At 48.8% G+C, this 16,689-nt stretch overlaps 1 protein-coding gene across 16 annotated transcripts in view; it reads right to left on the bottom strand.

Annotated features, from left to right (window-relative positions):
- Positions 1-16,689, bottom strand: part of BRSK2 (BR serine/threonine kinase 2) — a 392,408-nt gene that overhangs the window by 98,467 nt on the left and 277,252 nt on the right. For all 16 annotated transcript variants that reach the window (XR_010306690.1, XM_064163149.1, XM_064163151.1 and 13 more), the window contains exons 6-7: positions 15,599-15,739; positions 3,977-4,093 (exon numbers count right to left, since the gene is read on the bottom strand). Coding sequence is in view for 15 of the 16 variants with exons in the window: in XM_064163149.1 (XP_064019219.1) it covers positions 3,977-4,093; positions 15,599-15,739 (258 nt within the window). In the remaining variant the exon portion in view is untranslated. The remainder of the gene's footprint in view (positions 1-3,976; positions 4,094-15,598; positions 15,740-16,689) is intronic.

The following is a 16,689-nucleotide window of genomic DNA, read 5'->3' as shown; positions in this document are numbered from 1 at the left end:
AGACACCAGAAAGCACTGACTGAGGTGTGCAGTGCAGCTGTGAGGAGCAGCTCCCAGAAAGCACTGACTGAGGTGTGCAGTGCAGCTGTGAGGAGCAGCTCCCAGAAAGCACTGACTGAGGTGTGCAGTGTAGCTGTGTGGAGTAGCTCCCAGAAAGCACTGACTGAGGTGTGCAGTGCAGCTATGAGGAGCAGCTCCCAGAAAGCACTGACTGAGGTGTGCAGTGCAGCTGTGAGGAGCAGCTCCCAGAAAGCACTGACTGAGGTGTGCAGTGCAGCTGTGAGGAGCAGCTCCCAGAAAGCACTGACTGAGGTGTGCAGTGCAGCTGTGAGGAGCAGACCCCAGAAAGCACTGACTGAGGTGTGCAGTGCAGCTGTGTGGAGCAGCTCCCAGAAACCACTGACTGAGGTGTGCAGTGCAGCTGTGTGGAGTAGCTCCCAGAAAGCACTGACTGAGGTGTGCAGTGCAGCTAAGTGCTTATCTTCTTAGGACCTGAGACCTAAAGCTCTCAGGGGAAACCTTCTTGCTCTCTACAACTCTGAAAAAGAGGGTTGGAGCCAGGCTGGGGTCAGTTTCTTCTCTCAGGTAACAAGTGACAGAAAAGAGGAAATGGCCAGGGAAGGCTTAGGTTGGACTTAAAGAACAATTTCTTCCCTGGAAGGGTTGTCAAATGCTGGAATATGCTGCCCAGAGCAGTGGTGGGGTCACCATCCTGGAGAGGTTTAAAAGCCATGTAGGTGTGGTGCTGAGTGACACAGGCTAGAGGTGATCTGGCAGTGCTGGACTAATGGTTGGACTTGATGTTCTTAAAGGTCTCTTCCAACCAAAAGGATTCCATGATTCTATGATTCTGAAGCCTCCCCAGACCCTGGACTAAACTTAGCAGCTCTCTTGCGCCAGTACTGAATTTCTGCTCTGCAGTACTGACAAAGTTAGCTGCATCACACGGCTCAACCCCAGCTGATCCTCCCACTCTGACTGACAGAAATACCTGGAGACTCCTTGCGTGACTGTCGGTGGAGATGTTACAGTTTCATCTCATTATCAGTGCTCACAGCACAGATAAAACCATCCTGGAAATTAACTTCTGGCTGCATGGAGGAGCATCTCATTAGCGCTCAGCATCTCAGACGTGCTTCCCTCTGGTTTGTTCCTTTGCACACTGCCTGAAAGAACCAACTACGAGGGTGGGTAAAACTGCTGCCTTAAGAAAAGCTTTGAGGTTGGGTGCTGTGTGTCCTCTAGGAGAAAGGCAGCCACAGCTAGGCTGCCTTCCACGGTGAAGAGGGTGGCACAGTTACATATTCCTTCCTTCCTCCTTTCACCCCCCAGAGCTGAGAGATCACAAGACACCATTATCAGCCATGCTGGGCTCCATGCCAGGAGAATTAATGAAGTGGTGTAATAGCTCACACGGAGGCCTAGTGATTGGCACCCCACTTAAAATGGATCTGCAAGGCAGGAGATGGGAGCTCTGCTGCTGTGTTCTGTTTATTACAGGCACATCTCTTCCGGTCCATTGATTTCTTTATTAGTGCCTTTTAGGGCTGCAATGTGGGGGCTGGCTCTGCTTGAAGCATGGAGGGTTGAATTCCAATACAGGCTGTGGAAAGAAGTCTCCCCAAAGACTCTAGACTGGTGCTAACAGGAACAGGAACCCTACTGAGAGGTTCCTGAGGAGTTTGAAAGTCCTGTAGGACAGTGTGAGACTGGGTTGGGTTTTATACTCCCTCTTGGTTTTGCCATGGAACGAAGGGAGCAAAGTTTAGCTTAGCTGAAAAGCATATTTGTGGTAACTGCAGGAAGGACTTCAGTTCCTAATCTGGAGAGGAGGTTTGAAAGCAGCTGCAACCAACAGATGTGCAGACTCATAGCTCCTTGCTTTTCATCTGTGCTGTTAAGAGGTGAAATCTGGACATGGCACGGTCAGCAAGGACTGGGTGGGTCTCAGTGCACTCATTAACCAGCAACTGATCATACCATGAACTTCAAATAATTTTGCCATCTATTATTCATGATAGAGTTGATAAATTTAGCTTCCAGTTCAAGAGAGACAAGCAACTACTGGAGAGAGTCCAACAAAAAGCCACAAAGATACTAAGGGGCCTGGAACATCTCTGTGAGGAGGAGACCTAGGGCTGTTTAACATGGAGAAGAGCAGCCTGGGATGGGATCTTCTCAATTCTCAGCAAGAACTAAAGGGTCAGGGGCAAGAGGATGAAGCCAGACTCTTTTCAGTGATGCCCAGTGATGGAAAAAGGAGCAGAAGGCACAAACAGGAACCCAGGAGATTCCATCTGAATAAGAGGTAAAAATTCTTTGGTGTGAGGGTGCTGGAGGCCTGGAGCAGACTGCCCAGAGATGCTGCGGAGTCTCCTTCCCTCAGGAGATTCCAACCCCACCTGGCCATTGTGATCCTGGGCAAACTGCTGTGGGTGATCCTGACATAGGAGAGGAGTTGGACTGGATGACCTCTGGAGGTCCCTTCAAATTCCCACCATGCTGGGATTCAGCAGAGCTGTAGAGCTCAGGACTGAGAGGCAGTCGCTGGGCTGTACAGGGAGCCACAGTGGCTTCACATCTACCCTGAACTGCCTTGGCTTAGAGCACAGACTGAAAAAACGTGGACTGCTGAGGATGAGGCTGGGCTCCAGTCATCGGATTCCCACTGCCACTGGCTAGGAAGAGCAGGAGGAGGTGGAAATGTGCTGGTGCTGTTTGCAGTTCCAGATGCTGAGCTCAGTGTCATAGCAAATTCTGACACAGCTAAACGCTGGTGTAGTGGTGCCAAGCTGCAGCAACCCGATGCAGCTGCTGCCCTTGCCACAGCTCACTGCAGTAGCATCCTGCACCAAGCCACAGCCAGGGGGTGGACACGACACACAGTCCATGGGTGCTCCTAGAAGTGATGGTGACACGAGGGCACAGCCCCCAGAGAGTATGCCCTGTCCTCAGCCAGGCACCCAAGCTTTGCTTGGCTGCTGGGCTTATCACTTGGTCCCCTGGCAATTCCTTGAAAGCTCCTGCTGGCAACTCAATTGCCATGGAAATGTTTTCCGATTGCCCCTGGAATATTCCTCCTCGAAGTCTCCTTTGTGTCTGCATTCAGGCCCTGCTTGGAATTGCAAAGGAACCTGCTGCCTCCCTGCCAATCCTGCCTGTGAGCTGAAATGAAGCAGCGTGGAGCATGACCAGGGAGAGCTGCAAGCCATCAGCCTAAGCAGGACATGCAAATCCCATTTCAGAACTCCTAGATTCAGGGGTTTTCACACTTTAATATGTTTAAAGCCTCTTTGGGACATGGTTTAGTGGTCATGGTGGTGTTGAGTTGACAGCTGGACTTGATGATCTTAGAGGTTTTTTTCCCAATCTTAATGATTTTATGATCCTCTGACTCTAAAAGCAGCCAACACTACTGCTTTCAGTTCCCCACGATTACATGGCCAGTGAAGCAAACCAACACCAGCATATGTAGGTGAATCCAAAGCTGAAAGTCTTGGTTTTGAAACCCATGTTACACTTACAGAGGTCTGCTTTCCACTGTAAAGCAGTTAAAACCCAAAGAAGGAAATTCAGACAAGAGAGAAGGATTTTTCTACTCTGAGGGTGGCGAGACACTGGCCCAAGTTGCCCAGAGAGATGGTGAGATCCTCATCCCTGAACTGATTCCAGATCAGGTTGTTTGAGGCTCTAGGCAACCTGATCTAATTGCAGATGTCCCTGCTCAGTACAGGGGGATTGGACTGGGCGACTTGTAAAGGTCCCTTCCAACCCAAGCCAGTCTGTGGCTCTATGATTCTGTGACTAACCCTCCCCTTTCTTCTGTACACTGCATACACCACATCGATTTATTATCCCCCTGGGAAACAGCAACGCCTGCTGTAAGTCTGCAGGTCTTTATTGAGCTCCTTGCTACAGACAGCTTCCCTGTCTGGGACCTGTCACTGGGGTTTGCAGTATGTTCTGAGACACTCACCCACAACTGGTTTCTAACAAGCTGTCCCCGACCTGCAGCGATGCCATCCCGAAGTCTGCTATCCGGATGTTGTTCTTTTCATCCAGCAGTAAGTTTTCTGGTTTTAAATCCCTGTGGCTGTAAGGAGAGGATCAAAACATGAGTTCAGTTACCCACAGCAGCTTAACCCGCTCCACCACCTGTTCTTCAGTCAGCACAGAAGAATCCAACCTATTGTATTGTCATTGAGTCCATTTGCTTCCTGTCTCAGGCATATATCCAAGATTGAATCCTTGCAATACTCTAAACCCTGTCCCAAATGTCCATTCCTGATGAATCCAAGGCTTAAACCTGCAGCACTCTGACAGGACCTCATGGCCTAGATGACCTTTGGAGGTCCTTTCCAACATAGACCATTCTATGCCATGATCCTATGAACATCTTCAACTTCCAGTGATACCAACACAGTCTGAAGGAAAGACTGAGGGAAATAGGTAGGAGGAGAACTTCAGCTTGGATTCAGGACTGATATACTCCATCATATGCCAGCTCCTTAAAGTAGAAGGGAACACCATGAATGCATTCTGTCAGCAACAGGAAACAAACCCAGTGATATCTAAAGCAAAAGCCATCCTGAGTGTAAAAGCTGCTGAAAAACAAAGCCCCTATTAGGAGCTGTTTACACAGGCATATGGCTTGGAAATAATTTTGGATAATTAGATTTGGTGGAGAAATCCCTTCAAGCCAGCACTGCTTATAACTGAGAGCTGCCAGCAGCAAGCAGAGACACAGAAGATTCCTTCTCCATCACTGCTCAATACTCTTATTTGGCAACAATGAAGAGCAAGGCAGACAGGAACAGGAGGGCTTGAGCACCTATGCTGTGGGGCCAGGCTGAGAGATTTGAGAGTGTTCAGCCTGGAGAAGGCTCCAGGGAGACCTTCTGGTGGCCTTCCAGAAAGCTAGAGACAGACTTTTGAGCAGGGCCTGTCGTGGCAGGACAAAGGGTGATGGCTTAAACTAAAAGAGAGAGAGATTCAGACTAGAGAGGAGTTTGCTACTGCCCCGGGTTGCCCAGAGAGGTGGGAGATGTCCCATCCCTGGAACCATTGCAGGTCAGGTTGTCTGGCGCCCTGAGCAACCTGCTCTAGTTGAATGTCCCTGCTGACTGCAGAGGGTTGGACCAGATGACCTTTTAAGATCCCTTCCAACCCAAATCAGACTTCTCAGGATGGCAACTCCTGCTTCAAGTCAAAGGCATCATGTATCGACCACTTTATTAATCTGCTTCCCACAGCCAACAGCACTCTGCACCCACACTTGTTCCTCACTACTCAAAGAGGTTTTGAACAATTCTTACCTATTACATCCAAAGACAAAAATCCTGCACAAAATTGGTGATGACTTTGCCTTTATTTTTCCCTTTATATCCTCTTATTATTTGCAACTCATGAAGACTCACAGACATGAGAGCAGCACTTTAGGCAGCCTAAAGCAGCAGCTCTTTTCTTGTTTTTTTGCTTATGAGTAGGCAAAGTGAGTCTTTGATGTCTTGCTACCAAACAGCACAAACAAGAGTGCTCACAGCTTGCAGGCAGAAGGGCCAGTTTGGGTGGGCAGCCAGAACACAAACCCATGGGAAACAGCCAGCTGACAACGTGTGTGAGTCTCAGGCTAACAACAGGCACCTGCAGCCAGGAAACCAGTTACCCAGACCAGAAACTGAACCACAACCCTGACCAGTAGAAGGACCAGCACCAGCACAGCAGAAGGACCAGCATTAGGGACTAAAGAATAGATCTTATGAGGAGTGACTGAAGGAGCTGGGGTTGATTAGTTTGAAGAAGAGGAGGCTGGGGGGAGACCTCATGGCTGTCTACAGCTTCCTGAAAGGACCTTGTGGAGAGGTCAGTGCTGGTGTCTTCTCACAGGTAATTAGTGATAGAACAAGGAGGAATAGCCTCAAGCTGCAGCAGGGTAGGTTTAGACTGGATATTAGGGAAAAAAAACATATCAGCAAGAGTGGTCAGGGATTGGAATGGGCTGGGCAGGGAGGTGATGGAGTCACCAACCCAGGATGTGTTGAAAACTTGTTGGATGAGATGCTTGGGGATACGGTTTAGGGTGAAACTTGTAGAGTAGGGTTAATCATGGAATCACAGAATGTCAGAGGCTGGAAGGGATCTTGAAAGCTCATCCAGTCCAAGCCCCCTGCCAGAGCAGGATCACCTACAGCACATCACACAGGAACACATCCAGGCAGGTTTTGAGTATCTCCAGAGAGGGAGACTCCACAACCCACCAGTGTAGAGCCTACTTCAGTGTTCTGTAAGTCTTACAGGGGAAAAAATCCTGTTCATGTTTGAATGAAACTTCCTATGCTTCAGCTTCCACCCACTGTCCCTTGCCCTGTCATTGGGCATCACTGAGCAGAGCCTGCTCCAGCCTCCTGGCACTCACACTTTACATATTGGTAAACATTGATGAGGTCATCTCTCAGTCTTATCCAGGCTAAAGAGCCCCAGCTCCCTCAGGCTCTCCTTGTAAGAGACATGTTCCATTCCCTTCATCATCTTTGTGGCTTTTGGTTGGACTTGGTGATCCTGAGGGGCTTTTCCAACCTGAATGTTTCTGTGATTCTACGACAGTCTAGCCCAGGGACACCTGTAATAGCAGGCAGCTTTATCCTCATGCCATCTCCTCTTCACTATTTAAGACATCCCTCTAGCACTCCTGATGCAGCCATGTGTAATTCTACCTCTCTGTCCCAGCAAAAGATAGTCTCTACCCTCTCTGAGATACATGAGAAGCCTGAGGAGATATCTGGGATGATCAGTTGGAGACAACCTGTAAATAATGCACGTCAAGTGAATGCACACCCAGAGCACAGTGTAACAGGACACCTGGGCATGAGTGGCACAGGTATTTCCATTCCAGCAGAACAAGACCCATTCAAAGCAGGCACTGGTCACTCACCCACGGTTTCCTCTCCTCTTATTTTTTAAAGAGCATCAAATTTGGTCTCCAATCTTGTATAAACATGATGAACCCTGTGTGTTAAAGTGGGGATTCACGGGACTGGGATGTGTGAAAGGAAACCTGGAGTGGCACCAGAGCTTAAAGCAACACCAAAAGACACCCAAGAAAGTTATCATCAGTGCTTCACTACAGTCTCCTGAGCACAGAGGAGAGTGTGTGCTCTGGTGAGAGTTGGTCATTTACAGCTGACTGGACACTAACCCACAAGAACCACCACAAGGCAGTTTTGCATCTCCCTGACCCTTCCCCATCCCTTTCAGCACAGTCCTACTGCCTGTATGGATGGTTAGCAGGACTTGTTGGTGGTCTAAAAGGTTTGCTGCAGTGTGCAACTGCTGGAGCAAGTCCAGAGGTGGGACACGAAGGTGCTCAGAGAGCTGGAGCACCTCTCCTGTGAGGACAGACTACAAGAGGTGGGGCTCTTCAGCCTGGAGAAGAGAAGGCCTCAAGGAGACCTTGGAGTAGCCTTCCAGTATCTGAAGGGGGCTACAGGAGGGCTGGGGAGGGACTACTGACAAGGTCTTATAATGGGTTTAAACTGGCAGAGGGGAGATTTAAATTAGATGTTAGGAAGAAGCTGTTTGCAGTGAGGGTGGTGAGACACTGGCACAGGTTGCCCAGGAAGGTTGTGGCTGCTCCCTTCCTGGAGGTGTTCAAGGCCATGTTGGATGAGGCCCTGAGCAATCTGTTCTAGTGGGAGGTGTCCCTGCCCATGGCAGGGGGGGTTGGAACTGGATGAGCTTTAAGGTAGCTTCCAACCTAAACCATTCTCTGATTCTATGGCAGCAACAGAGATCAGGGTGCCAGTGGGATCAGGCACTGTTGGTACATTGAACCACAAGAGAACTGTATACTCTGCTGAAAATGTTCTTCTAGCAGGAGCACTGCTAACCATTTTTCAGGCCACTTTGAATCTGCAAAGGCAACATCCTGGGGATACAAGTCAGGGCAGGAGCCTGCACCAGAAGGGCAGAACCAGCATCGCTGCCACTGGGAATAAGACTTCCTCGCTGCATTTGCATTTCCCATCTTTGCACTGCCAGCTTTTCAGATGCCAGAAGGAAAAGAGAGGAACATATGGGAATAGGGAAGGCTTGTCATCATTCACCTAAGAGCCTGTGAGCTTCGTGCACTTGTATTTGGAAAGCATTCTCTTGTGCCAGAATGAAACAAAACAAAACAAAACAAAAGTCCCACTGTATGTGGTAATTACTTGGCATGAATGGAACATTGCAGAGTAAATGCATTTAATTTGGGCCCAGTCCAGCTGATCTCTCTGGCTCTCCATGTCTTCTATGACTGCATCAACTCCTCTCCCTGCAGGTGAGCAGAGGACCCACTACCCTTTCCTTGTTCTAAAGGCTTTAAAGCTGTAAGGGCTTTAGCACGTGGCTGGAAAATCAGAAGAGAGAAAAGCAGCTTCTTTATTGACAAACACAGCAAATTCTCCCCTTGAGCTCTGCCTGTGCTGAGGGAAAATATGGAAGAGATGCAGCACTGCAGAAGAAGTCAGTGTAGCCCTGATCCAGGGCAGCCACAGACTCCCAGAGTTCCTCACACCAAGACAACAGAGCAAGAAGGTAACAGCAGGAGCCTGCATGTGGCAAGTGTTTGAGTGAAGGGGAGCTATTAAACAAGCCATGACAGGGAGCACACACTGCCAGGGTCACTCCTTCACGACAACAAAGGCTTTGCAGTTCCCTTGCAGCTCAAAATGGACACAGGGCTGAAAAAAGCTGTCTGGTGGCAAATGGCACAGCCTTTGGAGGTGAAGCATAGGGAATGAAAGGGCATCTATGGGTTAACATGTCCCAGCTTCCATTTCTTTCCCTTCACTCCCAGGGATGTGGTTCAGGCAGCTCCTCTAGCTCCCTCCACTGCCTTCCCAGTCCATCCTCCTGCTCTGGAAGCCTGCTCTGGAAGCATCCCCGAATCTGTACTGCAGGCAATTGCAACACACAGGGGTTGGGGGCGGGGGGAAATAACAAGAGAGAAGTAAAATGCTCCCTCCTCCCTGTCACCCAGGGCTGGCAGAAGGTGGGAATAGACTCCAGATCTTGGATTCAAACGAGCTGTGTCACCTGGCACGAGATGATGAACTAAGCCACTATTTTAAAGTGATTTTTGAGCTGAAACAATTCCTATCAGTTTCTATGACAACTCATTGGAGGTCACAGATTTCTAACCCAAGAAACCTCCTAATTGGAGTAGTTGCAGGTCATTTGTACTAATCAAATTGTTGGCTACTTTGCAAGTGCTTGTCTTCCTGACCCCAAACTCCCAGAGGGGACAGACCACGGAATAATTGTTCTGCAGTGTGCCTCTTTAAAGTGCCTGATGTGATGCAAACAATTTATCAGTAATAATTAACTGTATGAGAAGCAATAGTTTTGATTTTCACGAGCAGAAAAAAGGCTTTCATCTGATTTTTCCTCTTGCTTCTGCAAATCAGATCCAAATGTGGAACTTGCAATCTACCTACAGAAGTATCTTTGTTTAGAGCTATGGTTGCTATGCTCAAATTTAGTAAGTTTTCACAGAATTCTGCAGAACAAGTAAATATAGTCAGGGCAAAAGGACAATATCTATAAAATTCCAGGGGACACAGAGAAGGGTTTGTATGCTTAAAAGCTTGCTTGCTCTTTAACAGGGAGATGGTGGAAGCCTCATTCTTGGAGGTCTTTAAGGCCAGGCTGGATGTGGCTCTGAGAAACCTGATCTAATGTGAGGTGTCCCTGCCTAATGGCATGGGGGCTGGAACTAGATGATCCTTGAAGTCCCTTGAAGCCCTGACAATTCAGTGATTCTATGATTCTAATTGCTTCCATTGATCTATTTAAATACATTGCTTCTCCCTACCAAGCCAGCCCCAGAACAGATATTCACGTGTCTGAAAGCCAGAACAGACTGTCAGGTCTGATCACTGCTGCCTGCACTTGCCAGGGAAGGTTACCTGATTTGCTTGCAATCAGACCATGACAATTTGGAGTTTCCAGTGGTTTATATAAGGAAGTGAACTTTCAAAACTCTGTGTTTGCTGACTTCAGCTGAGCTGGTAACTTTGCCTTTGGCACTGCAGTTGCTATCTTAGATGGGTTTTCTCTGGTTCCATGTACAAAGAAAGCCTGAAAATCCCTCACTAAGACTGAATTTCAATCACAGATCTGAAACTCCTGGGTTCAAGCAGTGATGGGTGCATCTCAGCTCTCAACAGGGGAAAGCCCAAGGAGGGGAGATTTAGACTGGAGATTAGGAAGAAATTCTTTACAGTGAGGGTGAGAAACACAGGAAGAGGTTGTCCAGGAAGGTTGTGGATGCCTCCTCCCTGGAGGTGCTCAAGGCCTTGAACAGCCTGGGTGAGTGGAAGGTGTCCCTGTCTATGGCAGCAGGGTTGGAATTCACTGATCTTTAGAGTTCCGTCCAACTCAAACCACTCTATGGAAAAAGGAACCTTTCTTATTTCTGAATGGCTGAAACACAAAAGGGAAAATCTAAAGAGTGAAGGACCAAAAATACAAGCAACCAACAGAAACCAACCTTATTAAATTCCCAATTTCTAGACCAGTTTCACATTTGGAGGCCTTGAGTTAAGATCTCAAAGCACCCAGCTGCTGCAGCTGGAGGTGTCTGACAGAGCATCCCTGCTCCTTAGAAATGAAGAAATGAAGCAAGGCAGAGCAGGAGTCACAAGGAAGGTGGCACTACCTGACAGAACATGTCAGCTGGCATCCTTCAGCTTTCTGTTTCTCTAAGACACCCCAAATTTCTCCCTATTATCACGCCTGCTTTGCTGGCAGCGCTCTGCAGCTCCTGCCTGCAGGGATATACCAGGCGTTTCAGCACTGCGCTGTGAAATCCTGAAGCCTTACTTCACGAGGAAGATTTTCTGCCCCTTGCACTGATGGGAAGAACACAAGGCAAAGTCAAACAAAGCTCTTATTCACTGCCTCAGCTCTCTTAAGTCATACCCCACCCCCCTCCCCCCATGCCTACGCATGTAGACGCAGACAGACTTCAGCCAGAGCCTTGCTCCTACCCCAGCGAGCACAGCCCCAGGCGATGAGAGAAGGGGCTCCCATAATTGTCATTTATCAATATTCATACAGAACCTGCCTTAACCCCTCTTGTGCGAGCTTGGGGAAAGGCAAGAAGTAAAAAAAACAACCAAACAACAAACCCCAACCCTAACCAAACCCACAGCCACCCAACAACCCCAACCAAAACACCAATAAAACGAACTAATCATCTGGCTGCTCATTACCGCAGGGGATCTCCTCTCAATGTCACCGCTGCCCCACGCAGTAATTGGCATGATCTGTTATCTCTGAAGCCCTAATAAGGTTTGCCAGGGGGCATTTGCAGTAATCATATTTTTTTGATTGTTATTTGTCAGCTTGGGAGACAGAGAAGGCACCGAAGGCGAGCGGGAGCGGGACCGGGACCGGGGCGCCCAGCGGAGGCAGAGCGCCGGCGGCCGGCGCCAATCCCAGCGCTGCCCGGTGATGTCACGCGTAGCCAATGAGCAGCCCGGGGGCCGCTCCCACCCCACCGGGGCGCCGCAGCATCCCCCAGCGCCGGAGAAAGCAGCCTCTTCCCCGGGGAAGCAGGCACCCGTGCCCTACCCCAGTACCCGCTCCTGCCTTGTGTCCGACGGAAAACAGTCGGCACTGAGTTAGCAGAGAGCTCCGGCACGGGATGGAGGCAGGGAAAGCAGAAGGGATACTGACTTGGGGCTTCCAGCTGAGAGGGCTTAAAAGGCGCTGAATTTAGGAGAGCAGACCACCACCTTAGATGACTTTAGGAGAGCAGACCGCAGCGTAGTGATGTCCAAAGACACCTTGCTAGGCTGGGGTGGTCTACGCTGCCGGCCGAGGCACTCCAGGCTCCCCTGCCTTATTGCTGCGCTGCTGAGCACTGCATCGCGGTGCGGATCCCTTGGAGCCAGCAGCGAAGAAGAGCTGGGAGCAGAAGCAAAGCTGCTGCATCATGGAGCTCATGCTCAGCTTGCCAGCCCAGGGAAGGCAGGAAGGGTACACATCAGTTGTCTGCAGTATCCCATGTCATACCTGAGAGTACTGTGCTCTCTGTTTGCTCCCTTGGCTGCCTGTGTGACCCTAACACAGCACAGTGCTATAAACAGAACCCCACAGTGAGCTGCCGTATTAGCTCTTGCCCATTGTCAGCCTGCACCATAAACCTCAATCATAGAATCACAGAACTGTCAGGGCTGGAAGGAACCTCAGGGATCACCTAGTTCAAACCCCCTTGCTGTGGGCAGCGACACAGAATCACAGAATTAACCAGGTTGGAAGAGACCTCTAGGATCATCAAGTCCAACCTATCACCTCACACTAGATCAGGCTGCTCAGAGCCACATTCAGCTTGGCCTTAAAGACTTCCAAGGATGAAGCTTCCACCACCTCCCTGGGCATCCAGTGTCTCATCATCCTCATGACGAAGAACTTCTTCCTAACATCCAATCTGAATCTACCCACTTCCAGTTTTGCTTTACCCACTTCTAGTGTTGCTAGCGACTGCACCTCATCGTGAGGTACATTAGATATTCCTCCTCTGTTTCCATCAGTTAAAATAACAGCAGAAAGTTCATCCTGTATGAAAACAACATACAAGCAGACTCAAGCTCCAAGCCTGCTTCCTCGTCTGAGCTCCTTGTTGGAAACACCTCTCAGGCACAGGTAACCTCTCCACATAGCAGCAGCATAAGCCTTTTACAGACAGGACTGGGGAATCCTTTCTGATTCTTTGATCAAGGAAACCTGGAACATCAATACGTTTGGAGCAGTGAGAGCTGGATGTGGCTACACGCTGCTGTGAAAGGAAGCCACGGATGCTTCACAGTTGTTTGGGTAGGTTCAGGGAGGAAGAAGACGGGACAGTGATATGGCGCTGGGGACACCAGGCTATCAATCTCTTCTGCCAGGAGGTTACAGGCACCCACATTTAGTCATTAAGCAAAGCAGAAGGTGTCATTTTTCAGCGTGGTCATAACTGGATAACCTGGCTGATGAGATGATTTGTCATTTCACTGCCCCACGACAGGACAAGGTCAGGCTTCATTGCTTAGGAAAGCACATTAACGTCTCCACGCACACACACACTGATATTCATGCATGCTCTGATTGTCAAGAAGGGTCTGGTGATAACTGTCCAGAATACAGCACAGAGCCTAACATAAGCCTCAGCATGACCTGGAGGAGGGAGAAGTTGGGATTTACTGCTAACTTACTCAGCACTAGATGCTAGTTGAGTGGGAGCTGGCAAGGAGAGAGGGGATTTACTTCTAAACAAGACTACTGCTTACAACCCAATCTGTTTAACAAAGGAAAATGGATTCCTCAAGAGAGACAAAGACTCTGCCTTGGAAACTCCACATGCTGTTAAAGCTGCAGAAGTGCTTGTCTGTGTCTCACCATGAGCCACACTCATGGTGTACAGTCAGCCACACCAAGAGGTACCCACCACTAGCCCAAAGGACATGGATGTGTGTGTATAATATGCAGACTTCCAAAGGAATTTCTATCCCAAAGGAGACTCATATTTATCTGGAACATTCATATTTCCCTGGAATATTCATTTGGAAGAATAAATAATCTCTCTTCAGTTGGACTTCAACATTTTTGAGTCACTGTGGATTGAAACTCCAAGTGTTAAGCCCAGTAGGGAACAGAAAGACGCATGCATGCAATCAACCAGGGTGCACAACCTACCAAGGATTATGCTGATCATAAGAAGGTCATGATCATTCAACCCAGTTGATTAGCAGGGAGGAAAAACTGTGGAATTTGCAGAATAAAACCTGTCAGAGCTTTCTGTCAGCAGAGAAAACTTAGATCCTCTAGTTAAGGTATGCGGCCTGCCCTGGGCTCCTCTGGGAATGTAACTGACTACTGTAACCCTGTCTGTGCCAGGTAGGGATTGTCCTCAGGACCTTCTCACCCAGATCCACCACCTCTCTACTGCCTCCTCTGCTAACAGTGTGCTCTTCTTAACATGCTTCCAAAAAGGCTCTTATTTCCCTTTCTGTCTCTCAGATGAATGTTTCCTGCTGAAGTGAGTCAGAGATGCAGAGGGAGAGGGTTAGAAGAGCAAGTTAAACAGGCAGGTGTCCGTTTTTGCTAGGGGTGTCTGGTTTGTGAGTTCTCAGCACAAAAGTGGGGGTACAAAAAATCTCTGTTGGGTTATTGAGAAGTGATTATGCAAATCCAGCTACTGCGGTATCCATCAGTGGTCCCTGGCCTCGTGGAGGGGGAGATATCTACAGCTGGCTGTGGCTATGGAGAAGCAGCCATGCAGACATAATGCAAATGGTCACCCTCAGCTGATCTAACTGCCAGGAGCTGCCTTATTGAGAAACAAGGAGGCAGGGATGAGGCAGAAGCTACATAGCCACTCTGCTCAGGCTGATCATAGCAAGTTGATTTTAGTGTAATTCAGATTACTTCAGCTTGCTGAAGACTTTTTAGCCTGTCAGGTAGTGATAGGACCAGGGGGAATGGAACAAAGCTAGAAATGGGTAGATTCAGACTGGATGTTAGGAGGAAGTTCTTCACCATGAGGGTGGTGAGAACCTGGAATGGGTTGCCCAGGGAGGGGGTGGAAGCCTCATCCCTGGAGGTGTTTAAGGCCAGGCTGGATGAGGCTCTAGGTAGCCTTCTCTACTGTGAGGTGTCCCTGCCCATGGCAGGGGGGTTGGAATTGGATGATCCTTGTGGTCCCTTCCAACCCTGACTGATTCTATGATTCTGTAAGATGAAGGAGAAACAGGTCCAATTTCAAACACCACTTAAAAGCACAGGTTGAACCACACTTGATGCTTCAATCACATGATGGAGTTAGTGGGTATCAATAGAAGTCAGATCAAGGAAATTCTTCCCTACTGGAAAGGAAATTAAAGGCAACAGTGGCTCAAATGCCCAGAAGGGACTCAGTGAAGGTTGCCAAAAGCCAGCAGGTTGTCAAAACCTGAAGGAAACCATAAAATTACTTTGCTGCGTTTGTAATTGTCCCAAGTTTCTTCAGGGATTCATTTTGACATAGTGTATGTAATTCTCAGTTGTCAGTGAGTGCCCCAGGAATGATGGAAATTCAGCTGCTTTTCCTTAGTGGTTTCGGTTTGCCTGGTTAAAGCACTCCCTGTGAATGAATTCTCCTCCATGCTGGACAATCCTCTCCATGACAAGTCTGTCTGTGGCTGGTGGACTGACTCACGGGTGGCCAAGAGTGAAAACTACATCAGCACTTTCACAGAAACATAGATTGGTCTGGGTTGGAAGGCACCTCCAAAGGTCATCCAGTCCAACCTCCTCTGCAGCAGGCAGGGACATCCACAACTAAATCAGACTGCCCAGAGCCCTCTTGACCCTCATCCTTTAATATCTCCAGGGGTGGGACCTCAACCACCTCCCTGGGCAACTCATTCCAGAGTTCCACTACACTCACAGGAAAGAACATGTTCTTTCACACAGTGTTTAGAGTTTGCAGTATGGATTACTCAACAGGAACTCAGCGTATCAAGAAATAGCCACACCTCATCCCATATTTTCCCACCACAGGTAACTCCCACTGGAAATGGCTGCTACTCACCATATTGAATGACTATGGCAGAAGTCTAAAGCAGAGATGATTTGTCGGAAGAACTTCCTGGCTTCTTTTGGTGTCAATCTTCCCTTTTTTACCAGATAGTCGAAGAGCTCCCCACCTGACACATGTTCTAGCACCAAATACCTAGGAAACAACAAAGCAGCATTCTGTAAGCACATCATCACATCCAGCCCCTCAGACAGCCACATGCAAACATCTCTATTTACATGCAATCAAGGAGAACACTTCTGGGAGGAACAGTGAAAAAGAATCAGAATTTTCAACTCAGGAGTGATTAGTATTTGTAATATGAGTACTGCAAGCTTCAGCCATGCCACAGCTGGATTCACTGCTCCATATAACAGTAAGAGAGAATCCAGAAGCCCAAAATCACTCAGAAGACCAGGAGGGGGAAGGAGACAATAATCAGAGTTTAGCTTTCACAGCAGCTCTTAAAGCTATGGCAGAGTAAGAGTGCGTGCTAGGAAAGCTCAGGTCCCTCAACCAAGCTGAAAGTTCCTGTGCCAAGCTGCACTCACACACTCTTCTGCCATGGAGACCTGAGAACCAGGAAGATGTCAACAAACTAGAGGGAATGAAAACAAAAATTAGGTGAATAGCTCAGATGATGAGAAAAGATAAAAAGGACTGCACGTGTGCAGCCTACCTAAGGGCTTCGGCTTTTCCATGAATCACAGAGTTACAGACTAGCAGTCGGAAGGGATCTCTGGAGATCATCCAGTCCAAGCTCCCTGCTAAAGCAGGACACTCACAGCAGCTTGCCCAGGAGTGCAATAGCCAGGTGGGTTTGGAAACTCCCTAGAGAAGAAGACTCCACAACCTCTCTGGGCAGCCTTCACCAGGCCTCCAGCACCCCCACACCACAGAAGTCCTTCCTTAAGCTTAGGTGGAACCTCCTGGGTTCCAGTCCATGTCTGTTACCCCTTGTCCTGTCCCTGGGCATCACTGACAAGAGTCTGCCCCCAGTCTCTTGCCTCCCACTCTTTAGCTCTTTCTGAGCATTGCTCAGATCCCCTCTGGGGCTGCTCTTCTCCAGGCTCAACAGCCCCAGCACTCTCAGCCTTTGCTCTTCA

The sequence above is a fragment of the Pogoniulus pusillus genome, chromosome 24, assembly GCF_015220805.1.
Source record: "Pogoniulus pusillus isolate bPogPus1 chromosome 24, bPogPus1.pri, whole genome shotgun sequence".
NCBI lineage: Eukaryota > Metazoa > Chordata > Aves > Piciformes > Lybiidae > Pogoniulus > Pogoniulus pusillus.
The sequence above is the reverse complement of the archived record's forward strand: the minus strand, read 5'-3'. Positions and strand labels throughout refer to the sequence as shown.